The sequence below is a fragment of the Mytilus galloprovincialis genome, chromosome 2 (assembly GCF_965363235.1).
Source record: "Mytilus galloprovincialis chromosome 2, xbMytGall1.hap1.1, whole genome shotgun sequence".
Lineage (NCBI taxonomy): Eukaryota > Metazoa > Mollusca > Bivalvia > Mytilida > Mytilidae > Mytilus > Mytilus galloprovincialis.
In genome coordinates, this window is record NC_134839.1 from 92,113,620 (window position 1) to 92,141,570 (window position 27,951).

Sequence of the window (27,951 nt, forward strand, 5' to 3'; positions counted from 1 at the left end):
TAAACCGGCAGACTCTATTCCTTTTGATCTTTTTATGGTGTGCCTTACAGTACTAATCGTTTCGGTTAGTTTATACTAGTAACTTAAGACTTAATTTTTAGGTTGGTGCCCTCCGTAAAATATTCAGTTCTCAATATTTGAATTTCCAAAATTGCGGGTACCAATCTCAGTAAGACTTAGTGATGTATATGTCTTGAATACGTAAATCCGGAAAGTCTCCCGTCAAATGATGTGGATTTTAGTCAATTCATAGAAAACGAAGTAGGAGAAATATTACTTTTCAGATTTAAACGCAGATATATTGTAAGTACGGAATAGATTTATCACAAAAATATACCATCTACCATATCTGGTTGCAAAGTTACGTCATTACTTTAAATCATGGCGCTTATTGCTGCTGTCGATTCGATAAAGGCACAGGCACTTGTTTCTATCCATTGGAAGACCCACTTAGTATCAACGTACATTTACGAGAAGGTACCCAACTACCATTTTTCACCTCTCCCCTTAAAACCCTTATTTCTCTGTCAATTCAGTCTCAAATTTCTTGTCCCATACACCATTCGATTCATTAAAAGTTTTTCTTTCAGATGATATGCATTGACATTGTATAAACGTATTTACAATTTTGGTCTTTAGCTGTATTTTGCCTCCGAAAGACCTTATATCACCTCCGAATAACCTTTTGACGTCAAAGCAACAATCACTTTTTAGTTGTGACGTCAAATGTTTAGAATTATGATGTCAAAGTTTACGGGAACCTGTGTGATTTTATGTAATGGCAGACAAATTTGCATATAAGTGTAAATACGTCTATTTACCCTTAGACTAGAGTACCCCTTTACCCCCAATACACAAGATTTGACAATAAATTTTCATGTTATCGTTTAAGTCCTCCTACAAAATACAACAACGTGAAAAAAGTAGTTGGTTACCTTCTCGTAAATGTACGTTGATAGTGGGTCTTCGAATAGATAGAAACAAATGCCTGTGAGTAAGACCCCTGTCTTAATAAAGCAGTTCTACAAAATTGTTAACATGTAAACTTTTAGCTATTTATTGTAAAGTAGAATACTTATGCTACTTAAATATGGGCTGATTTTGACGATACAATGCACATGTGTCGGGTACTGGCATCATTAAGGACGGGGGATAGGACCTTTATTGGAACTCCGGGATTGGGTGTTTTAATGTCGGGATTTTGAGATTAACCCTTTCGGGATCCGGGAATTCTTTGTTTAAATTTCTGGATGACGGGAATTTTTTTAAATTCAGGACCTCAGGATTTCTATTTTAAGCCCAGGATTTCAGGATCAGGACCCCTCCTAGTCCGAGATTACTCTGACCTCCAACAGCTGTTTTGCCAGGCAATCTGGGGCTGTGGGACGTCAGAGCTCTTCCCATTTCAAAAAGTGGATATTTGCCCATCCAAAATAGATGTGCTGCTTCATGGCTTGTGGTGCCAACTAACAGCCTTGGAATTATATAAATCCGGTATCAATTTGTTCATTTTTAGCTCACCTGGTCCAAAGGGCCAAGTGAGCTTTTCTCATCACTTGGCGTCCGTCGTCGTCGTTAACTTTTACAAAAATCTTCTCCTCTGAAACTACTGGGCCAAATTAGTCCAAACTTTGCCACAATCATCTTTGGGGTATCTAGTTTAAAAATGTGTCTGGTGACCCGGCCATCCAACCAAGATGGCTGCCATGGCTAAAAATAGAACATAGGGGTAAAATGCAGTTTTTGGCTTATAACTCTGAAAACAAAGCATTTAGAGCAAATCTGACTGTGGTTAAAATGTTTATCAGGTCAATATCAATCTGCCCTGAAACTTTCAGATGGATCTGACAACCCATTGTTAGGTTGCTGCCCCTGAATTGGTAATTTTATGGAAATTTTGCCGTTTTTGTTATTACCTTGAATATTATTATAGATAGAGATAAACTGTAAACAGCAATAATGTAAAGCAAAGTAAGACCTAAAAATAAGTCAACATGACCCCCTAAGGAGTTATGGCCCTTTATAGTCAATTTTTAACAATTTTCATAAAATTTGTAAATTTTTACTAACATTTTCCACTGAAACTACTGGGCCAAGTTCATTATAGATAGAGATAATTGTAAACAGCAAGAATGTTCAGTAAAGTAAGATGTACAAACACATCACCATCGCCAAAACAGAATTTTGTCATGAATCTATCTCCGTCCTTTGTTTAATATTCAAATAGACCAAGGTGAGCGACACTGTTACGGCTGAGGCTCTTTAGAGGCTTTAGTTTTAATATTTAGATCAATTTATTACCCTAGATATGAGTATGGATAATTCATGTAAGTATGCAGTATTAAGCATTTATCATGATTATGTTGATTATGATTTATATTATTAGTTATCAAGGTCATTGTGTATGCCAAGTTATACTAAAATATATGTCACTGAATTTTTTGTACAATGTACCATCAACATGAACAATTAGTTTTAGTACATGTGTATGTCAGATGTTATGACATGTCATTGATGAGTGTAGTATGTGACAATGAGGTGTAACTCATGTACTTTTGATAACTATTATATAAGCAAAGTAATGCTTTGGAAAATATTTGAAAGTACATGTACATGTAGGCTGGCCCATCCAACAAAGAATATTGCTATGGGCACATAATCTAAAAAGGGATTATATATAATTATATATATAATTACCCAACCACCCAGATACAGATACCCTATAATTTACAATTTCTGCAAATTATTCATTGTTATTTGACTTGATCTATTAAAGATGGTATATTGTTGAACATGTTGAATATAATAATATCATTCATCAAATGTTGTATAGCCAATGATAGCTTATGATTGTTAAGCAATTGAATTTCAAATTCACTTGTATATATATATGTATATACCATGTGTAAAATGCATTTGATTCAAACAAAGTTGGGAAATCAGCAAGGTACATGTATTCAAAAATGTACAGAAGTTATTTTTCTTCCACCTACAAATATATGTACATGTATCATGTATATAAATGTATCATGTAATGTATATACATGTATCATGTAATTTATCTAACATTGTTGGGTTGATGTTTAGACGAGTGGCATGTATCGTGTAATGTATATACATTTGTACATGTATCATGTAATGTATATACATCATGTAATGTATATAATTGTATCATGTAATGTATATACATGTATCGTGTATTTAAATAGAATAACTAAAATAGGAAAAAAATAATTTTCAAGCCTCTGAAAAGTTAATATCTATGAAATGTATATTTAGCCATTAGACTATGAAACTACATATGTACAATATTTCTCTACTATTTTGTGTAAAAGTTGGATATTGATGATTTTTATATTGATGTTTAGGGTTTTATGGTCCTCGAGTTTTATGGTCCTTGATTGATTAGAAAATTACTCTCTACTTAGAAATCCGGTCTTACATTTTAATTTTGAAATACATGTATGTTTCTTGTGTTATTGCGAATCAATTGAAACTTTTACACAGATTCACCTCCTATTGAAATTGGTCAATCTATTTGAAGTTTTGTCAGTTCTATTGTCCCAAATAATAGAGGCAATATATACATTTATCTATTGTTCTCTGTGTAGTTTTTAAGTGACTTTAAACAATTTTTTATAAGAAAAATCCATCACCATGATCACTAATAGTAAAAAAAAAATATCCTTTAAGTAGATGAAAATACCTGTTTTAACTAAATAATTTTTATATGATTCTGTATTAAACTACACAGAGAACAATAGCTATTTTATTATTCAATGGGACAATATAACTGACCATAGGAGATGAATCTGTCGAAAACTTTCATTTGTTTCGCAATAAAATGGAGGTCAAGATTTCAATATTGTCGGTCAGGAGTTATGTCCATTGACTGCAATTGACAGTAGTTAATTATCATGATCCATATTTTATAATTGTAAGAAAAACCTGGTAAGATGTCTTTTTGACAGTCTCTTGTTTATGAAACTCTATTAAAGCTAGAAAAGATGAATAAAATAAAATCTAATTTCTATGTTTCAGCATGCACATATCATCTTAACAAAATCAGTTCATTTACTTTATGAATCAAGTAAATTCTTGTGCAAAAGCATTATATAGAATGGAAAATGACTGGCAAAAACAAACTCTAACAAGGATCAGATAAAGCATATCAAAGTATGAAATAACAGGCTTAATAATGCATACCATTTATTGAAAATGGAAACACAGCTACATTTGTAGTAACATACTATACATGTATTTCATGATTAAAAGTTTAAGCAACAAAAAAAAAGTTTGAATATTAACCTGGTAAATTTTAAATAGGATTGAGGATGTTCATATTTGAAAATTAGATTTACTAAATTTTCATAAATTGCATCTGTTTCAGCAACCGACCGTGCAAGGGCTGTATAGCCAGTCAAGGTCATTAAAAACTTCCATTCATTGTTGTTTCAGCAACGTTTAATACACAACAACACATTGAAAAATAAGCAAAGGATCCTTATAATTATAAATGCTAGTTTTTGTGATACAAGCAGGCTGTAATACATTTAAATGATTTTCCTATCAATTATAGGTCCATGTATCTAAAATTTCAACAGCTGTCACACACAACTTCTACAGAAAATTAAAGATGTGAATGTAATTCTGATTACCATGACAAACACATCAGAATTCAATAAAGTGATTGATTTTGAGGCCTTATTTTAAAGTTTTATGGTAGTAAGTAGTTATTAATCAAAAATTAGAAATACCAGTGCTTGTGAAATTGAAGAAAAGTATAATTAATAGGTAACAGTCATTTTTTAATTAATCACTTATTTATACATTCTTATTATGAGAAGTGGCTTCACATTGATTTTTTTAACAACAAAATTAGTTTACAGTATGTATTGTCAAGTATACTTTGTTGTTGTTAAACTTTACATGCTGTCATATTGCTCTATTTGTACTATCAGTAAGCTTCCCTTTTCTATGACCTTTTTTCTTCCCTCTAAATTGGTTCAGTCAACAGATGGCAGATGAGTGGTCAATAAAGCTAGGGCCAGAGGGAAGAAGAAAGGTCAAGAGAAAAGGGAAGCTTGCTGGTAGGACACATACAGCAAAATAGCAAGCTTGAAGTAAAACAACATCAAAGTATACTTGAATATTGCTGTATAGGCTGAACCTGGGGCAATATATGTATTGTTCATGTCTGGCAATCTACAAATTATTTTGTGTCCTCTCAAGTGTATAATGTCTTCTTCCTGTCATTTCTCTGTGCAGATCTTTATTGTTAACCTCAATCAGTTCTGTCATCTTTAATTTCTTATCTTGAGGTTTGCTGCTATCTGAAAAAGTTCATGTGGAACTTATTTTATCAGAATCATTGGTAATCCATGCAATTAATGTCTCTTCTATGGACATTAAAACTAAATATTAAATAAACGACACTGCTAATTGTTACAATATTATGGGCTTCAAAATATATATATTTATATACATGTATTCTTGATATGTTTAATAAAATTAAATAAAAAAAACACAATTGAAATATCGATAAAGAAAATTGTACAAATAAGTTTTAGACATATTGTTTTAATTTAAGGTTAAAATTATATGTAAATGTTCCAGACCATATGAGTATTTGGACCGTTCGTATACGGTCCGGACCGTATACGTATACTCGTACGGTCCGACCATACGCGTACGGTCGGACCGTATGAGTACACGTGTACGGTCCGGTACGAGCTGACCATACATGTTATATTATCATATGGGTAATTAATTAAATTGAAACAAGCATTTATCACAATCTTTATTTTACTAGTGATTTTTTGTTTTACAAATTGTTATTGATAATTTATTACAATTAGATAAAATGAACAAACGAACAATTGAAATTAAGTATTTGTTTAATTGTAAATCTGAATCCTATTTTGGTACTATCGCCCAAGGTGACACAATTCAAGTAACGTAATATTTTTTTTTACATTTTCATGTATGCAGTTCATGCACGTTCCTTTGCATTTGCATTTTGTGGTAATAGTTATCAAAAGTACCAGGATTATAATTTTATACGCCAGACGCGTGTTTCGTCTACATAAGACTCATCAGTGACGCTCAGAATTGCTAAATATTCCAAAACAATTGACCTCCCACATGATATTTACTTCCGATATCTTCAATTTCAGTGATCATAATTCAATTAATGTATTACTGACTGACATGCTAGATACAAGAGATTTACAGATTTAATTAGCGTGAATTTAAAAAAAAAGTTAATATATATAAAGTTTTGTTTCAATTACAATTGAACTTTTTATATTAATTTGATAGTTAAGTTATGTTGATCTGCTATATGCATTTGTATCTAACAAACCTGACCATCTTTTTTAATATTAGTCAGACCGTACGCGTACGGTCCAACCGTATGAGTATTTTGAAAAAGTACGCATACGGTCCAGACCGTACGCGTACGGTCCAAATACTCATACGGTCTGGAACATAAATACAAGTGCATGACTACATGTACAGATGTCATACCCTAAAACATGTCAATTAAAGACAGCATGAAAGATATTTATTTGTGCATCTGTTAGATGAAACTATTATTGTCAAAGTAATAAAAATTTTGATAAACTGTTATATTTGATTTAAATTGTATATAAACTATATCTTGTATTGTTTTATGAAGCGGTGTCGTTATGGACATTGCTTCATGTGACTGAATTAACTGTTCACAAACTATCTCCAGTCTACATCTAAGCCCAAGAATTTGCATCATAATGATGTTAAATAAAAAGTGAACTTATACATGTTTAATGGTTTTAGCATAAAACTGTCCAAAACAACAAAATTCAAGCACACATCTGTCAAACACTGACTGGATATGTTCAACTCCTCTACAGCTGCAATATACTAGCTTTGCCCATACTATTAGCAAGACAGATGTATGATTCAAATATGACTCTCTAAATTAAAATACAAAGACTGTTCTCTGATAGACTTGTTTAGTATTCACTTATGGTCAAGGACTTTGTTTAAGTTAACACCACAAGCATGACCAGATAAAAATATAAAAAAAATTTGAAAGATAGAATATTTCTTTCCATAAGTTTCCTGTTTGAAGGCTAACATGCAAATTTTAAGAATATGGTTGTTTAGACTATTTCCAAGTCTTTATCTTCTAAGTGAATGTTTGAAGACTGTCTGAAGATTTGATAATTTATAGATTTATTGCAGATTTTGAGTGAGGGACCAAAAAGGAGAACTGGTAAAAAAATTAATAGTTTTCTTTTTTATATTTCTTTATTTCATTTAACAGGTCTTGTTGGTGATATATTCATTGTTAGAAATTGTCAAGTTACCTCAAGATGTTTACTACACCACATCTTATTTTATTATATGAGAATAGAAAGTTGATATGTTGTTTATTGATTTATTTGTAGGTCTTCAAACACATCAATATACCTGACATGCCCAAGTGCAAAACACTTGATTCAAATATTTAACAGATTTCTACATACTCAAGGCCTGACAGATACACAGGTAATTCATGAAAACAATTTTATTTCTATATGCTTATAGTGTGATATTTTAAAGCAGTATTTGTAAGAAACTTATATTTCTTTTTATAGTCACCAAAGTGACAGTCACTTGATATGAAAATAATTACATACTGAAAGAATGATCAGTATTCAGTGTGTATGAGTTATAGTTTAATTCTGGGTTTCAATTTACTCAAATTTGAATGAGAATTACAGAAAAATGTTACCTTACCTAATTTTTAGAACAATTATTTGTCAGTAAAGTTTCAAATTCCCAAAGTATTAAATATTTACAACAGCATGTATGGATATAAACTTCTCTGTAAACATGGTAAAGAAGGATAATTTGAAGGCTGTACCAACGTTATCAAGGGTAAATAATGAAATATCTTTTATATGATTGTTAGTATCCTTTGAAGTTTTATGACAGTGCATTTTTTTGCTTTTAAATAATTGTTTTTTAATTTACTGTTAATTAATATTGATATATGGAACATCACTGTTTTCAGTCATGTCATTTCAGATACAACACTAGATGACATAAAGTTCAGTTCTACAACACAACAGTTGACTTGAAAGCAGAGTCATTTCCAGACCAGAATTTAACCAGAATAATGAGAGTGTCAACATCATGGTTTGTAGCCGGAGTTGGAGGCTTGTTTTTTCTACTTGTCATGATGTTTTATGCCAAAAATTCTAGTTTAAGTCAATATTTGACATCAAATCTAGATATTTCTTCTCCTGAGATCAGAGGGGCTTTCAATGAAGACAGAAAACAAGTGGTTTTCATGCAACAATTCCAACCACAACAAATAAATCAAAACAGGATAGCACAATTTGATTATAAAAAGGCGATGAAGGAACTGATAGATAGGAATACAGCTGCTGATGATAAGACATTGGTTACAATGATAAGGAACTATTACATAGAACAACCTTCTACAGAACCATACCACTTAGATTTCCCAGATAGACTGGAGTACTCAAATGGACAGACACCATTCATTGATAGTAGGCTCAATTACATAGTAAGTAAATGTACCTATCTTAGACAACTTAGATTTCCCTGATAGACTGGAGTACTCAAATGAACAGACACCATTCATTGATAGTAGGCTCAATTACATAGTAAGTAAATGTACCTATCTTAGACAACTTAGATTTCCCAGATAGACTGGAGTACTCAAATGGACAGTCACCATTCATTGATAGTAGGCTCAATTACATAGTAAGTAAATGTACCTTTCTTAGACAACTTAGATTTCCCAGATAGACTGGAGTACTCAAATGGACAGTCACCATTCATTGATAGTAGGCTCAATTACATAGTAAGTAAATGTACCTTTCTAAGACAACTTAGATTTCCCTGATAGACTGGAGTACTCAAATGAACAGTCACCATTCATTGATAGTAGGCTCAGTTACATAGTAAGTAAATGTACCTTTCTTAGACAACTTAGATTTCCCAGATAGACTGGAGTACTCAAATGGACAGTCACCATTCATTGATAGTAGGCTCAATTACATAGTAAGTAAATGTACCTTTCTTAGACAACTTAGATTTCCCTGATAGACTGGAGTACTCAAATGGACAGTCACCATTCATTGATAGTAGGCTCAATTACATACTAAGTAAATGTACCTTTCTTAGACAACTTAGATTTCCCTGATAGACTGGAGTACTCAAATGGACAGACTCCATTCATTGATAGTAGGCTCAATTACATAGTAAGTAAATGTACCTTTCTTAGACAACTTAGATTTCCCAGATAGACTGGAGTACTCAAATGGACAGTCACCATTCATTGATAATAGGCTCAATTACATAGTAAGTAAATGTACCTATCTTAGACAACTTAGATTTCCCAGATAGACTGGAGTACTCAAATGGACAGACACCATTCATTGATAGTAGGCTCAATTACATAGTAAGTAAATGTACCTTTCTTAGACAACTTAGATTTCCAAGATAGACTGGAGTACTCAAATGGACAGTCACCATTCATTGATAGTAGGCTCAATTACATAGTAAGTAAATGTACCTATCTTAGACAACTTAGATTTCCAAGATAGTCTGGAGTACTCAAATGGACAGACACCATTCATTGATAGTAGGCTCAATTACATAGTAAGTAAATGTACCTTTCTTAGACAACTTAGATTTCCCAGATAGACTGGAGTACTCAAATGGACAGACACCATTCATTGATAGTAGGCTCAATTACATAGTAAGTAAATGTACCTATCTTAGACAACTAAGATTTCCCTGATAGACTGGAGTACTCAAATGGACAGTCACCATTCATTGATAGAAGGCTCAATTACATAGTAAGTAAATGTACCTTTCTTAGACAACTTAGATTTCCCAGATAGACTGGAGTACTCAAATGGACAGACACCATTCATTGATAGTAGGCTCAATTACATAGTAAGTAAATGTACCTATCTTAGACAACTTAGATTTCCCTGATAGACTGAAGTACTCAAATGAACAGACACCATTCATTGATAGTAGGCTCAATTACATAGTAAGTAAATGTACCTATCTTAGACAACTTAGATTTCCCAGATAGACTGGAGTACTCAAATGGACAGACACCATTCATTGATAGTAGGCTCAATTACATAGTAAGTAAATGTACCTATCTTAGACAACTTAGATTTCCCAGATAGACTGGAGTACTTAAATGGACAGACACCATTCATTGATAGTAGGCTCAGTTACGTAGTAAGTAAATGTACCTTTCTTAGACAACTTAGATTTCCCAGATAGACTGGAGTACTCAAATGGACAGTCACCATTCATTGATAGTAGGCTCAATTACATAGTAAGTAAATGTACCTTTCTTAGACAACTTAGATTTCCCAGATAGACTGGAGTACTCAAATGGACAGTCACCATTCATTGATAGTAGGCTCAATTACATAGTAAGTAAATGTACCTATCTTAGACAACTTAGATTTCCAAGATAGACTGGAGTACTCAAATGGACAGACACCATTCATTGATAGTAGGCTCAATTACATAGTAAGTAAATGTACCTTTCTTAGACAACTTAGATTTCCCAGATAGACTGGAGTACTCAAATGGACAGACACCATTCATTGATAGTAGGCTCAATTACATAGTAAGTAAATGTACCTATCTTAGACAACTAAGATTTCCCTGATAGACTGGAGTACTCAAATGGACAGTCACCATTCATTGATAGAAGGCTCAATTACATAGTAAGTAAATGTACCTTTCTTAGACAACTTAGATTTCCCAGATAGACTGGAGTACTCAAATGGACAGACACCATTCATTGATAGTAGGCTCAATTACATAGTAAGTAAATGTACCTATCTTAGACAACTTAGATTTCCCTGATAGACTGAAGTACTCAAATGAACAGACACCATTCATTGATAGTAGGCTCAATTACATAGTAAGTAAATGTACCTATCTTAGACAACTTAGATTTCCCAGATAGACTGGAGTACTCAAATGGACAGACACCATTCATTGATAGTAGGCTCAATTACATAGTAAGTAAATGTACCTATCTTAGACAACTTAGATTTCCCAGATAGACTGGAGTACTTAAATGGACAGACACCATTCATTGATAGTAGGCTCAGTTACGTAGTAAGTAAATGTACCTTTCTTAGACAACTTAGATTTCCCAGATAGACTGGAGTACTCAAATGGACAGTCACCATTCATTGATAGTAGGCTCAATTACATAGTAAGTAAATGTACCTTTCTTAGACAACTTAGATTTCCCAGATAGACTGGAGTACTCAAATGGACAGTCACCATTCATTGATAGTAGGCTCAGTTACATAGTAAGTAAATGTACCTTTCTTAGACAACTTAGATTTCCCAGATAGACTGGAGTACTCAAATGGACAGTCACCATTCATTGATAGTAGGCTCAATTACATAGTAAGTAAATGTACCTATCTTAGACAACTTAGATTTCCCAGATAGACTGGAGTACTCAAATGGACAGTCACCATTCATTGATAGTAGGCTCAATTACATAGTAAGTAAATGTACCTATCTTAGACAAATTAGATTTCCCAGATAGACTGGAGTACTCAAATGGACAGACACCATTCATAGATAGTAGGCTCAATTACATAGTAAGTAAATGTACCTTTCTTAGACAACTAAGATTTCCAAGATAGACTGGAGTACTCAAATGGACAGACACCATTCATTGATAGTAGGCTCAATTACATTGTGAGTAAATGTACCTATCTTAGACAACTTAGATTTCCCTGATAGACTGGAGTACTCAAATGGACAGTCACCATTCATTGATAGTAGGCTCAGTTACATTGTAAGTAAATGTACCTATCTTAGACAACTTAGATTTCCCAGATAGACTGGAGTACTCAAATGGACAGTCACCATTCATTGATAGTAGGCTCAATTACGTAGTAAGTAAATGTACCTATCTTAGACAACTTAGATTTCCCTGATAGACTGGAGTACTCAAATGGACAGACACCATTCATTGATAGTAGGCTCAATTACATAGTAAGTAAATGTACCTTTCTTAGACAACTTAGATTTCCCTGATAGACTGGAGTACTCAAATGGACAGACACAATTCATTGATAGTAGGCTCAATTACGTAGTAAGTAAATGTACCTATCTTAGACAACTTAGATTTCCCAGATAGACTGGAGTACTCAAATGGACAGTCACCATTCATTGATAGTAGGCTCAATTACATAGTAAGTAAATGTACCTTTCTTAGACAACTTAGATTTCCCTGATAGACTGGAGTACTCAAATGGACAGTCACCATTCATTGATAGTAGGCTCAATTACATTGTAAGTAAATGTACCTATCTTAGACAACTTAGATTTGCCAGATAGATTGGAGTACTCAAATGAACAGTCACCATTCATTGATAATAGGCTCAATTACATAGTAAGTAAATTTACCTATCTTAGACAACTTAGATTTCCCTGATAGACTGGAGTACTCAAATGGACAGACACCATTCATTGATAGTAGGCTCAATTACATTGTAAGTAAATGTACCTATCTTAGACAACTTAGATTTCCCAGATAGACTGGAGTACTCAAATGGACAGACACCATTCATTGATAGTAGGCTCAATTATGTAGTAAGTAAATGTACCTATCTTAGACAACTTAGATTTCCAAGATAGACTGGAGTACTCAAATGAACAGTCACCATTCATTGATAGTAGGCTCAATTACATTGTAAGAAAATGTACCTTTCTTAGACAACTTAGATTTCCCAGATAGACTGGAGTACTCAAATGGACAGTCACCATTCATTGATAGTAGGCTCAATTACATAGTAAGTAAATGTACCTATCTTAGACAACTTAGATTTCCCAGATAGACTGGAGTACTCAAATGGACAGACACCATTCATTGATAGTAGGCTCAATTACATAGTAAGTAAATGTACCTTTCTTAGACAACTTAGATTTCCCAGATAGACTGGAGTACTCAAATGGACAGTCACCATTCATTGATAGTAGGCTCAATTATATAGTAAGTAAATGTACCTATCTTAGACAACTTAGATTTCCCAGATAGACTGGAGTACTCAAATGAACAGACACCATTCATTGATAGTAGGCTCAATTACATAGTAAGTAAATGTACCTTTCTTAGACAACTTAGATTTCCCAGATAGACTGGAGTACTCAAATGAACAGACACCATTCATTGATAGTAGGCTCAATTACATAGTAAGTAAATGTACCTTTCGTAGACAACTTAGATTTCCCAGATAGACTGGAGTACTCAAATGGACAGTCACCATTCATTGATAGTAGGCTCAATTACATAGTAAGTAAATGTACCTTTCTTAGACAACTTAGATTTCCCAGATAGACTGGAGTACTCAAATGGACAGTCACCATTCATTGATAGTAGGCTCAATTACATAGTAAGTAAATGTACCTATCTTAGACAACTTAGATTTCCCTGATAGACTGGAGTACTCAAATGGACAGACACCATTCATTGATAGTAGGCTCAATTACATAGTAAGTAAATGTACCTATCTTAGACAACTTAGATTTCCCAGATAGACTGGAGTACTCAAATGAACAGACACCATTCATTGATAGTAGGCTCAATTACATAGTAAGTAAATGTACCTTTCTTACACATCTTAGATTTCCCAGATAGACTGGAGTACTCAAATGAACAGACACCATTCATTGATAGTAGGCTCAATTACATAGTAAGTAAATGTACCTTTCTTAGACAACTTAGATTTCCCAGATAGACTGGAGTACTCAAATGGACAGTCACCATTCATTGATAGTAGGCTCGATTACATAGTAAGTAAATGTACCTTTCTTAGACAACTTAGATTTCACAGATAGACTGGAGTACTCAAATGGACAGTCACCATTCATTGATAGTAGGCTCAATTACATAGTAAGTAAATGTACCTATCTTAGACAACTTAGATTTCCCTGATAGACTGGAGTACTCAAATGGACAGACACCATTCATTGATAGTAGGCTCAATTACATAGTAAGTAAATGTACCTATCTTAGACAACTTAGATTTCCCTGATAGACTGGAGTACTCAAATGGACAGACACCATTCATTGATAGTAGGCTCAATTACATAGTAAGTAAATGTACCTTTCTTAGACAACTTAGATTTCCCAGATAGACTGGAGTACTCAAATGAACAGACACCATTCATTGATAGTAGGCTCAATTACATAGTAAGTAAATGTACCTTTCTTAGACAACTAAGATTTCCCAGATAGACTGGAGTACTCAAATGAACAGACACCATTCATTGATAGTAGGCTCAATTACATAGTAAGTAAATGTACCTATCTTAGACAACTTAGATTTCCCAGATAGACTGGAGTACTCAAATGAACAGTCACCATTCATTGATAGTAGGCTCAATTACATAGTAAGTAAATGTACCTATCTTAGACAACTAAGATTTTCCAGATAGACTGGAGTACTCAAATGAACAGACACCATTCATTGATAGTAGGCTCAATTACATAGTAAGTAAATGTACCTTTCTTAGACAACTTAGATTTCCCAGATAGACTGGAGTACTCTAATGAACAGACACCATTCATTGATAGTAGGCTCAGTTACATAGTAAGTAAATGTACCTATCTTAGACAACTTAGATTTCCCAGATAGACTGGAGTACTCAAATGGACAGACACCATTCATTGATAGTAGGCTCAATTACATAGTAAGTAAATGTACCTATCTTAGACAACTTAGATTTCCAAGATAGACTGGAGTACTCAAATGGACAGACACCATTCATTGATAGTAGGCTCAATTACATAGTAAGTAAATGTACCTATCTTAGACAACTTACATTTCCAAGATAGACTGGAGTACTCAAATGGACAGTCACCATTCATTGATAGTAGGCTCAATTACATAGTAAGTAAATGTACCTTTCTTAGACAACTTAGATTTGCCAGATAGACTGGAGTACTCAAATGGACAGACACCATTCATTGATAGTAGGCTCAATTACATTGTAAGTAAATGTACCTTTCTTAGACAACTTAGATTTCCCAGATAGACTGGAGTACTCAAATGGACAGTCACCATTCATTGATAGTAGGCTCAATTACATAGTAAGTAAATGTACCTATCTTAGACAAATTAGATTTCCCAGATAGACTGGAGTACTCAAATGGACAGACACCATTCATAGATAGTAGGCTCAATTACATAGTAAGTAAATGTACCTTTCTTAGACAACTTAGATTTCCCAGATAGACTGGAGTACTCAAATGGACAGACACCATTCATTGATAGTAGGCTCAATTACATAGTAAGTAAATGTACCTTTCTTAGACAACTTAGATTTCCCAGATAGACTGGAGTACTCAAATGGACAGACACCATTCATTGATAGTAGGCTAAATTACATAGTAAGTAAATGTACCTTTCTTAGACAACTTAGATTTCCCAGATAGACTGGAGTACTCAAATGGACAGACACCATTCATTGATAGTAGGCTCAATTACATAGTAAGTAAATGTACCTATCTTAGACAACTTAGATTTCCAAGATAGACTGGAGTACTCAAATGGACAGTCACCATTCATTGATAGTAGGCTCAATTACATAGTAAGTAAATGTACCTTTCTTAGACAACTTAGATTTCCCAGATAGACTGGAGTACTCAAATGGACAGACACCATTCATTGATAGTAGGCTCAATTACATAGTAAGTAAATGTACCTATCTTAGACAACTTAGATTTCCCAGATAGACTGGAGTACTCAAATGGACAGTCACCATTCATTGATAGTAGGCTAAATTACGTAGTAAGTAAATGTACCTATCTTAGACAACTTAGATTTCCCTGATAGACTGGAGTACTCAAATGGACAGTCACCATTCATTGATAGTAGGCTAAATTACGTAGTAAGTAAATGTACCTGTCTTAGACAACTTAGATTTGCCAGATAGACTGGAGTACTCAAATGAACAGTCACCATTCATTGATAGTAGGCTCAATTACATAGTAAGTAAATGTACCTATCTTAGACAACTTAGATTTCCCAGATAGACTGAAGTACTCAAATGGACAGTCACCATTCATTGATAGTAGGCTCAATTACATAGTAAGTAAATGTACCTTTCTTAGACAACTTAGATTTCCCAGATAGACTGGAGTACTCAAATGGACAGTCACCATTCATTGATAGTAGGCTCAATTACATAGTAAGTAAATGTACCTTTCTTAGACAACTTAGATTTCCCAGATAGACTGGAGTACTCAAATGAACAGACACCATTCATTGATAGTAGGCTCAATTACATAGTAAGTAAATGTACCTATCTTAGACAACTAAGATTTCCAAGATAGACTGGAGTACTCAAATGGACAGACACCATTCATTGATAGTAGGCTCAGTTACATAGTAAGTAATCATACCTATCTATAAAGTCATAAAACCAAGCTCTCCCATAAAAATGTTTGAAAATCATATTGTGACCCTCAAAACAAATAAGAAATAAAAAGTCTTTAATACTGTCCTCACATAATTGCTGATCAGCTATTTATAATAATACCTGCTTATAGTAAATCTTATCAATGAACAAATGTTTATATGATCATAAAAGAAATATATTTCTTTCTATGGGTGCCTATTATATACCTGTATACATGTTTAAACATATTTATTCAGTTATATTGTTATACCAAATTCAGATTTTTGTTTACATCATTAATACATCAAAGTAATACAAATTGAATGGTATGTGCAATGACACTGTAAAAAGTCTTCTCGTACTTTAGAGAAAAAGATAATTAGCAGATCAATTCATGATATATTGAAAAAAAATAAATTTAAAACTAAAACTTTGTTTACATAATTCAGTTACCAGTGAACACATGTATCATTAGACTTGCTACAATTCCCTTTCTTTTATTTCTTTCTTAATAATTTATATATGTAATGTTTACTGACAAGTGTCAGTCTACTGATTGGCATTGCAGATGTCAGTATAATGGCATTCTCCTAGTTATAGCAGTACAATTGTTAAAGGGTCAAAATTGAAAAAAAAACATAATTAGGAAGAGACATGTAGCAAGTCTAATGTATCATCAACATTGATATTTCATAAAAAATTAACTTATTCATATTTTCAACCAAAAAAACACAAACTGTCAGCTCCTTATTATCACTTGTCAGTTGTAAAATGAAGTTGCTAATCAGAACCATATTGACAATTTATATTTTCTGATAACCATGATAACAAAATGACTGAAATTTTGAATTACTGGTATCTATAGGAGACATGACATATTAAAGATTAAAACACAACTTAGCCTTTCAATTAGAGATTTGACAAATAGTATAACTATAACCAAGGCCAGTACTATGCTTGTTCCTGACCTGGTTATTCATCTTGCTAGGTTGGGGGAACTAGCTGGTAGCTTTTATATGAATACATGTCAACGTAACACAGATTCAAAGTTCAATATATAATGTTTATTAATTCAGCATTCAGTATAGTTTATCAATCACAATAATCACAATAATCACATATGTTCATGAAACATGATAAAACAGTATGTCTGATATAAATCCAAGTCTATAACACAAGTGTAAACTACAAGTGTCAGAATACAAGTCCAATACGTGACTCTAAGGCAAGTGTCCCAAACTACATGGTCAACTACTATATATTGTATTTTCTCATAATTCAATTTACATAACATTAATACTCATTTATCTAATTTACATAATAATGCTATTTTATCTATTTTCCCAAATATCAGGTCTTTGTGACATAACCTAAATTATCTTAAAAAGTAAGAAATCCTTTTTGTCTATAACACTTCTCTAATCCTTAATTCTCTATTGTCATTTAGCCCTCAGGGGATTACATAATAATTTGCTTTACACTTATCTAAAATTGTGAAGATTTATATTAACTATTTATCAAGTAAATTATTTCTTAAGCTAGTGCTAAATATCTTAACTAATACTGAATTATAACAAATATTCAAATTCCACATTTTAACATTCTTGCATCTAAAATATACTGGTTATATAACCATTTCTCTTATGGTTGTGGCCTGTTATCTATTTCTTGTATGAATAGATATTTCTGGTATAATCCTGCATGGTAGATGAAAGAAAATATACATTTTGCCAATATAGGAGTAAGTTTGGTTATGTTTCTAATTAACCTGGATATTTAGTCCATTATTTCAAGGTAAAAATGGTTCCAGATGATGAAAAATTAAATCAAACTATTTTTATGAAGTTTTTCTTTCAAAGCATTGGCGTTTTCACTGCCAAAAAGGTTCAAAATTGAGATTGGGATAATTGTTTTAATCAATTATATATGTAGGAAACATAGAGCCCAGGGTTTTGACAAAGTGAATTATCAGATACATGTATATCATTTATAGTAACCAACATATTAAGAGTAGATTTCATTTGTCCATGCATGCCCTATATGCTTCTTGTCATGAAAAACAACAGAAATTCACCTATTTTCATTGACTTCCATAAATAAGGATCTCAATTTCTGTAAAAAACACTGAATCTTCAAAGTCCAACAAAAAGACCTATTTCTTATCTAGACACTGTTCATGCTGTTTGAGCTAGGATTCATTATAATAGTGGTCATAAATCATTATTTGAAATTTTAGCTACAAATGGATCATTTTCACACCTACTCCTTTAAGTTATAAATATAAATTTACAAGAATTAGGTAAAATAAAGTACACATGTATGACTGCAGTAAGCAAATACAAGAATATAAGTTTATAAAAATAAGGTGACATACAGAACACAAATCCAGGAAAATATACACTCTACCGATAAATTTCAAGTTTAAAATATAAGGATAAAAATATTACACAGCTATATCCAAGAACATACTAGTTGTGTACTGTTTCATAGATGGTTCTCTGCTCTGGTGCCTTTTTAACTTTTTATACAGTTTGCTTTTGCTTAATTTGTTAAAGGCCACACAATGACCTGCAGTTGTTTGCACCATTTCTTTTGGTGCTGTGTTTGATTGTTGTTTCTATCACAATGAAACCACACTTTCTGATTTCTATATTTCACACTGTTCAGTAACACCAGTAAAAAATTCTGGGATTTTCTTTTAAAGGAAAAACAGAATATTAATACTTTTCTTATTGACCATTAATTGATAATTTGCAGGAAGGAGGTTTTTATGTAGAATGTGGTGGTCTGAATGGAGAGAAAGGATCTAACACATTTTTCTTTGAGAAAGTCAGGAAATGGAATGGTTTACTGATTGAGGCAGATCCTACCAATTATGCAGCATTAAAATCAAAGCATAGAAAAGCTTTCTCAGTGAATGCTTGCCTAAGTCCTAGAAGTACTCCAGCAAAGGTATGCTATAGTTACTTATTGTCAGCAAAGATATTCAGTAAGATTGCATAAATAATCAGACAAAACAGAAACACAAGTAAAGGGATATTTAGTATACAAGGATAAAAAAAGAAGATGTGGTATGATTGCCAATGAGGCATGTTTGATGGGATCTCCAGCTTAGTTTTTATCCAAAACTTCCAGAGATTTCAAAAACCAGAAATAGTTAATACCATTAATGGCGAATGCTTTGTCACTGTCATAAATAAAATCCTTAATGATTGTAAGAGCATAAGTCAGAAGAAGCAAGTTATTCATATTCAATTATTTACTGGATATAGTTAATACTATATTTAAAAATAGTCAAATTTATAAAGATTGTTGAAAAAATTAAGGAGCCAAAACCCAGTGGGAACCTGTTTGTATTCAGCAGTAGCTTTGCATTCAGTCCTTATTGAAGCATGTTTGCCTACAATTAAATCTTTATAAGATGTTGTAGGTATTAAAGAACTTGAATTTATTATCTCAGTTTTAAGTATTTTGTTAAAGTAATTATGCCAAACAAGACAATATGTCTGTGTGATTCTCTAAACTTATAATTACGCTGTGGCTGCTGTCTGTCTTTAAATTTCTCATTGCCCTGGAGTAAAGAAAGCTAGGATTATGTGCCACTGCCGTTGCAGAAGGGACAATAAGTTTTACCCTTGTCTGTCTGTCTGTCTGTCTGTCTGTCTGTGTCTGTCTGTCTGTCTGTCTGTCTGTCTGTCTGTCTGTCTGTCTGTCTATTCATAAGTCCCAATATTGGTTTCCATTCTTTAACTTGAGTTTGCCTCAACCAAATGTTATGAATCTTATACAATATGCATAATACTGCAAAACATAGATCAAGTACAACTTTGGGTTGTGTCACTTATACTATTCGTTAGTTATGTCCCTTTATAAGGTCATATGCAAGTGGGGCCATCATCTGTGTACCATAGACATATTCCCTATTTATTTTATTCAACATGTCTAACTTGTTCCTTGGCATATTATCATTTCAAACAGACACATTTTTTTTACTGTCATAGCTATATAGTCAGTTTTAACCTTTTGCAATTGTATGACTACCTAAAAAGCCAAAAAAAAAAAAATACCCAAATTTTTGTGATGAATCATACAATTCCTATGTTTGACATCCTCAAATAACAAGTTACTGGCTTAATTGAGGAGTCATCAGAAAAATTATAAAAAGGTGACCACAAATTATGCAGATATTTTGAAGTACTTACAGTTATCTTATTATGTTTTTTTTCCAGTTGACATTTAACAAAGCATTTAACAGAGGAAGAATAGTACATGATAAGGATGCACAAGATTGGATTAGAAGGCAACACATAGCTTCAGATCCTGTAGAAATAGAATGTTTTCCATTTTACTCCTTCATGCTAGCACTGAATAGAACAACGATAGACTTCTTCAGTTTAGATGTAGAGGGTGATGAACTTAATGTATTAAAAACTATTCCTTTTGATAAATTAAATATCAAAATGTTGGCAGTGGAGTACGTTCATGAAACTGGTGGCCATAACCAGTTACAGAGATACATGGAGAGTAAAGGCTACGACACATTGTTAAAAATGCAGAGAGATGATGGCGGTGTAAACGATTTAATATTCAGAAAAAAGGGGTTAAAGCATTAATGTATAGATTGTGAAAAGCTAATATGATATTTGTAAAGACTAGAAAATCAATGGGGTTATATTATGTGAGATGAATAAGACTTTTTATTGAAAAGAAGGAAAGGTTAAAACATAAATGTTGAGATTGTAAGGCAAGAATAAGTCTATTCATTATGATTACATTGTCTATTTAAGAGATGTCATATTTTCTTAATATTGTTAATATAATTAAATAATCTGGCCAAAAGTTATGGGTTATAATTTTATGAGATTAATAGTTTTTAGATGATCTGGCCGAAAGTTATGGGTTATGATTATATAAGATTAATATTTTTTAGATAATCTGGCCAAAAGTTATGGATTATAATTATATGAGATATTTCATCACTTTTCATCACATTTCATGGATACTGTGAATAGAAATTGAACATAAGAGAAAAAATATGAAAAAATCGGTCAGAATCTCACCTTCAATTTTTACAAAAAATCATCAGATGACTCCTTATAGGAGTTTGTGTATGACTATTTTATTACCAAAAACAGCATTTTAACCTCTTATCCAGTGCAATAAAATTTTACTGTAAACTTGTGATATGTCTACCTTTTTTCTTAAGTAATTATTATAAACCAACAGAAACTGTTAACAGTAGTTCAAAGATGATCAAAAATGCCAAAAAGTAAATACTTATTAACTTGTTGTAGAAGTTATTGCCTTTTATAACCAGTATTTTTCAAACTGTTTTTATAATAAGAAACTTAAATCAACAAATAATATTAGTAATGCAAGATTTAAAAAAATACCTAAACATAGATGTTTTCCTGGAAGCAGTAATTGCCATTAACTGGCTGTTTTTGACCATTGTTTGCCTTTATTGAACCACTGTTTTAAATTTACATGAAGGATCTGAGTGTAACAGTTATTATTTAGTGAATTATATAGTAGATTTGTCAGCCAACATGGCCACCATGGCTAAAAATAGAACAAAGAGGCAAGATGCAATGTAAACTGTAGTAATATGAGAATCTTGAAGGAACATACAAAAGATGGAAAAGTGAACATCTGTTATTCTGTCAAAATTGTCAGATGATTCGTATTTGATTTATTGCCCTAAAATGTTGATTTGTATGAACTTTTTAAAACACTTTTTGGGATATTTTCCTGAAAACAATAATGGATAGGGACAATTAGAGAGAAATTTAATAAAAAAAAAAGCAACAAAACTGATCGACAAGAAAATTAAGATCTACAAATCATTTTCTTGGTTACTAATATGATGAATTTTTGATAAACTACTAATTCCAATCATATTATTTGAAATAAGGGGGAACAAAGGAGGTTTTTGCTAATATTATTTTTGATCCTGATTTTACTGAAGATATCAGTACTGCTACTGCCAAATAGGCAGTTCAGACATCCAGTAGTAAACTTTTTCTATGAGTTATGTTGATTTATCATTGTGATTTAATTAATCAGAGTGTAAATGTGTAATTGAATTGATATTGTGAGATACCAAATACTCAACAAACATACTCTTATGTTTTAAATGAATTCTGAGTGCTGTAATATTTACTTTGATTTTAAAGCTAGTCAGGTTGTTGAAGCTATGCATTTTATTTTTATTATTTTAATGATACAAATTAAATGGAAAATCAGCATTATAGTTAATGTATTTAATTCAAAAAGAAGGAAATGAATTGTTACAACACCCCTCAGTTATTTTTAGGTTCAGTTAATTTTCCTTGTGTTTTTCTTTTCATTTTTTTTCTTTTATTTGTTATGTTGTGTTATCATTCCTTATGATGGCTGCCTTTCGTTCATTGGTATTTAATTAGTTATACATAGATTTAAGTCAAATTAAGATGGTTTTGTCTGTTTGTTTTTATTGTAGTCGAGTAGCTGTTAATTGTCTGTCATATTTCACCCTATTTGATCAAGGCAAAATGAACAAAGGTCATCAAAAGCCGTCAAAAATAAACATTTTACTTTGATTCATAATATCAGTTAGAGCATTCCCTCATATATAATAGAAAGTGTACAATCCTTCTGCTTTAAGTTGTTTTATTATTAAATCTCTATTGTTTTGTAGTTGATGCTACCTTGTTATATTCTTTAACTATTATGTTTTTAAAATTATTAATGATTTACTTTGCATTTGCTTACTTGGTTTGTGCCATGTTGCTGTTTTTAATGTTTGTTGTGCCATGCATTTTCTTTTAATTTTTGTTTTGCCATGACTTCTTACATTTTTATTATACGCCCGTCAAAATTTTGACAGGACGTTTTTATTGTATACAAATGTCCGGTGTCCGTCCGTCCGTCCGTCCGTCCGTCTGTCCGGCGTAAACATGTCGCACTGTAACTTGAGAACGACTTATCTAAATTTCATGAAACTTAATATGGTTGTTCTTTATGATGGTCAAATGATCTGTATACTTTTTGGTGAAAATAAGATTTAAACTTTTTGAGTTATTGCACTTTGTAACTAAAACAGGGGTGTGTTTTTTTTCACATGTCGCACCGTATCTCAAAAACGATTTTTGATTATTGCCTTAAACTTTACACACTTCTTAGTTATATTAATCTTAATATCTGTATACTTTTTGGTGATGATTCAAAATTTCATTTTTGAGTTATTGAGTATTTTGTAAAAAAGGGGGAGGGTTTTTTACATGTCGCGCCGTATCTCAAAAACGATTTATGATTCTGGCTTAAAACTTTACACACTTCTTTGTTATATTAATCTAAAGATCTGTATACTTTTTGGTGATGATTCAAAATTTCATTTTTTGAGTTGTTGAGTATTTTGTAAATAAGGGGGAGGGGGTTTTTACATGTCGTGCCGTATCTCAAAAACGATTTATGATTATTGCTTAAAACTTTACACACTTCTTTTTTATATTAATCTTAAGATCTGTATACTTTTTGGTGATGACTCAAAATTTCATTTTTGAGTTATTGAGTATTTTGTAAAAAAGGGGAGGTTTTTTTTTTACATGTTGCGCCGTATCTCAAAAACAATTTATGATTATTGCTTGAAACTGTACACACTTCTTTGTAATATTAATCTAAAGATCTGTATACTTTTTGGCTTGATTCAAAATTTTATTTTAGTGATGTTTGTAAAAAAACAAACAGGGTGGGGGGGGTTTCACATGTCCCGCCATGTCTCAAAAGCAATAAATGGTAATTGCTTAAAACTTTCTCAGAAACAATTTATGATTATTGCATAAAACTTCCACACAAGATGTCGGGCGTATCATGCGCTCATGGTGCAGCTGTTTATATACATAGCAATACTTTTGACTTATTGATTGTGGATAATCATTCACTTGGTAGTTTTACAATTTCTAGGAATGATAATTATGTAAGAAGTTTCATGAATATGTATTATGTAACAGAATTGACAGGGATTTTTCATTTAATGAATTTTTTAGAAAAAAAGTTTTGTAAGTAATTTTGACGAATAATTTGCATTTAGAAAAAATCTGATTTATATATTAAGTATAGGAAGGTTATCAAAATAATCAATGTTTAAAGTTTGAAGCAATAAACCTTTTATGTTCAAAAACTATATGCCATAGATGCTTATAATCGTAAAGGTGCATGTAAACCCCTAGATGTGCAGGTATTACTTTATTGTGTAATTTCCAATCATCCTTTGAACAAATTTTATGGGCCTTTATATTCAAGAAAATAATTTTATGAAGAAGCTATAAATATATAATTAAAGTTCTCTGGAATTGCCTATAGTGGCTTACATCCACTTCAATTTAACTTTGGTGGATAGCTGTCTCATAGGTAATCGTACCACACCTCCACATTTTTTAATTCTGTTTCACATCGCCACATTGTTATATTCTGTGTTTAAGACTATTTGTCTTCCTTTTTGCATTTGTTACATAATGAATTAAAATCACCTGGATATGCATTTATTGTTTTGAACATTCGTTAATTATTTTATTTTGCATTTAAGAAATTACCAAAGACAGTTAATTCTACTTTTTTTGTTTTATGTATTACTGTGAATAAAATGATTTCATCTCCTTCTGAATAATCATTATTAGGAGGTAACAGATGTTATTAGGAGGTAACAGATATTATTAGGAGGTAACAGATGGAAGCAACTTTTAATGCATTGCATATTCATCATTGATTCATAAACTATCCCAATAAATAAAGTATGATTTGGAAGCTAACTTAGCTGGCAAACATTTTTTTGAAGAATTGTAGAGTCAGCTGAAGCACCATTTGAAGTATCTGCCTTAATTAATGTTATACCTTTTTTTGGTCTATGTTAGCCATTGTCATGATGACGTCTGTCATCCATTATCTGTAAACTTTAACAAATATATTGTCTACTGAAACAGCTATGTAACAAACACATACATTTTTTAACCTGTCAGATTTCTATATTGATGAAGGTTTTCAAGACATCAGATAATTACATGAATTTCATGCCTTTGTTCTATATTTAGACATGGAATGTCAGGCCAGAACACCATCCATTCTTTTTAAACTAAATATCCATCACAACAATCATTAGAATATCTAGTTTAAAACATATGTATGTTGTTCCCAACATACATTCCATTTGGCTGCCATGTCTAAACATACAACAAAGGGGTAAAGTTAATACATTAAAGTCTTGAAAATCTGTATGGATATAAAATCTAACTAGTTAAAAATGTATGAGTAAGTAACATATGGATAAAAGGGGAGATAACTGAATTCTGTGTTACTGAACAATGCCATCATTATATTTGTTAAAGTAGATGTATAAATTTTTTATAATTTTTCTTAAGCTTATATATAGCATACACAATTAGGTACTATTTGACAATTATTTTTAAAGAGTTCCCTTAAGCTTCTACGCCTGCATAATTTCTCTCTATATATAGGAGACCTAAATATAGAAATAGACTGTTTACAATTTTCTTTTAATAAAACCAGAGATAGACTGAATAAAATGAAACTGTTATAAATGGCATAAAGACGAACGTGTGTTTTAAGCTTTTAAAATGACAATGTTTGTAAGAAATAAGTTCTAATATAACATTGGGTATTATCAGTCACAATCAATATATTTATCTTGTTTACTACTGGCTATCTACATTATACAGTTCAAAACAATTTTGCATGTCAGTTTTCAAGAACCAGAACTAAGGCATTGTTCATTTGGTAAGGGAAAAGTGTAAATCAGTCTTATATTTAGTACTGTTAATGTTTTAATAGGTAATTAACAGTAAATGTTTGCAATAAATGTAGTAAATGGGGGAATCATTACATGTAGTTGGTTTTTGTTGTCATTTTTTACATCTAATATTGCATAAGTCTAAGTATGGGACCAATGCAAGGACTGCACTTTGAACATCTTAGATATGGGTTTGAACATCTTAGATATGGGTTTGTAAATATCAGCTGTATTGCATTTTGAACATCTTAGATATGGGTTTGTAAATATCAGCTGTATTGCACTTTGAACATCTTAGATATGGGTTTGTAAATATCAGCTGTATTCATTGTATAAACTAGCCTTGGTTGTATAGAGGGTTATAGTCATAACTAAGGTCTTCAAATTTGATGTTGGTCCATATTAGTGTTTCATTATTTTGGATAGGTAATTAAAGTTCTATTTTTTCTTTGTATATAATATTTGTTTGTTGTGCTTCATTTTTGCATTTTTTTGTTTTTATTATCCAATAACATTTGAAATTACAACTTATATTATTTAACTTGCAATCAAAATTTAAATCATGATTTTGTGAAATGTTATTTTGTTGTTTACATATTTGTAAATTGATTCTGTTTAGTTGGCATTTTACCTTATGAGCCGTAAGAGATGTGCAGTCAGTGTATTGATACATTGTTTGAGTATCATGCAATACTTGAAATCTTTTTATTTTTATGGTGTATCCAGTACTTCCAGTATATATGTAACAAATATGATATCTTTTAGATTAAGTAAGAATTTTTACCTGTTTGAGATTAGTGATACTGTGGTTTCCATTATTTTTAGAGGTATCAAATTTTGTGGATTGAGGACATGTTCAAATTTTAGTGTTATTGCCAAAGTCATTATACAAGCATTAATTAAATATACTTTTGTTGAACATATGGTCTAACTACATCCGCGAAAATTTCATTCCTAGTTCCAAAACATACTCTTTAGATATATTAGTGAGGAAGGCAATTCATTCCTTTATAATTAGAAAGTAAACAAGTATAAAATAATTAGTAAACTCATTACGCAAAAATAATTTAGATATTATTTTTTTAACTTACTTTGTGGTAATACAGTGTTCACGTACAGATCAAATGTTTGTTAGTTCTGATATTTTCTTTCATTAATGTCAAGTATCCAATGATCAATCATAAGAATTTAATTTTTAGGTAAAATTTATGTCGATTGTTCAGTCATTCGTAGCAACAGCCATACAAATCAGGTCTGAATTTGATACCAGTAAAATCAGTCAGAAATCAGATTGAAGATATACAAATTTTGCTTTATCTCAAATTTAAAGAATTATTGATGATAATTGCCATAGGTGGAAATCTATTGCCAAGTCAACATATATAAGCTGCCATTAAAATTGTATTTTAACTTTTATTTCATATTTCTCGTTGCTAGTCATAGTGTATTGTTTTAAATTTAATGTTATATAATTTAATACATGATGAATGACCTTTGTCATTGAGCCATAGTAGAGAAGTTGTTATGAGTCTGACCTTAATTTTTGCAACTGTCTTGCCATTGGTAAATCATTGAGGATGCTGTAAATTTTTGTTGCCATATTTAGTCATTAAAATGTATACTACAATAGTCTATGCATTTTTTTATGCCTGTTTACGGGATATATTATGGTATACAGTTGACAGTCCGTCTGTTCG

The 27,951-nt window shown here is 31.8% G+C and overlaps 1 protein-coding gene across 2 annotated transcripts; it reads left to right on the plus strand.

Annotated features, from left to right (window-relative positions):
* Positions 1-152: 152 nt before the first annotated feature.
* LOC143064868 (uncharacterized) lies at positions 153-27,883 on the plus strand. Of its 2 annotated transcripts, XR_012975338.1 has the most exons (6): positions 153-303; positions 7,434-7,533; positions 8,056-8,560; positions 19,228-19,422; positions 20,700-25,130; positions 25,171-27,883. XR_012975338.1 is itself a non-coding variant. In XM_076238031.1 (5 exons), the coding sequence occupies exons 3-5, from the start codon at positions 8,147-8,149 to the stop codon at positions 21,081-21,083; spliced, it is 993 nt and encodes a 330-aa protein (XP_076094146.1). In that variant the 5' UTR covers positions 153-303; positions 7,434-7,533; positions 8,056-8,146; the 3' UTR covers positions 21,084-27,883. The 2 variants fall into 2 exon arrangements, 1 of the variants encoding a protein (XP_076094146.1); XM_076238031.1 differs by having other exon boundaries at positions 20,700-27,883.
* Positions 27,884-27,951: the final 68 nt, after the last annotated feature.

What these genes read in the sequence shown, in the direction of transcription:
- LOC143064868 (XM_076238031.1), top strand. Translation starts at nt 8,147, where the DNA reads ATGAGAGTGTCAACATCATGGTTTGTAGCCGGAGTTGGAGGCTTGTTT. An exon ending in ATAGTAGGCTCAATTACATA is followed by an intron (nt 8,561 to 19,227) that starts GTAAGTAAATGT and finishes GATAATTTGCAG; the next exon opens with GAAGGAGGTTTTTATGTAGA. An exon ending in CTAGAAGTACTCCAGCAAAG is followed by an intron (nt 19,423 to 20,699) that starts GTATGCTATAGT and finishes TTTTTTTTCCAG; the next exon opens with TTGACATTTAACAAAGCATT.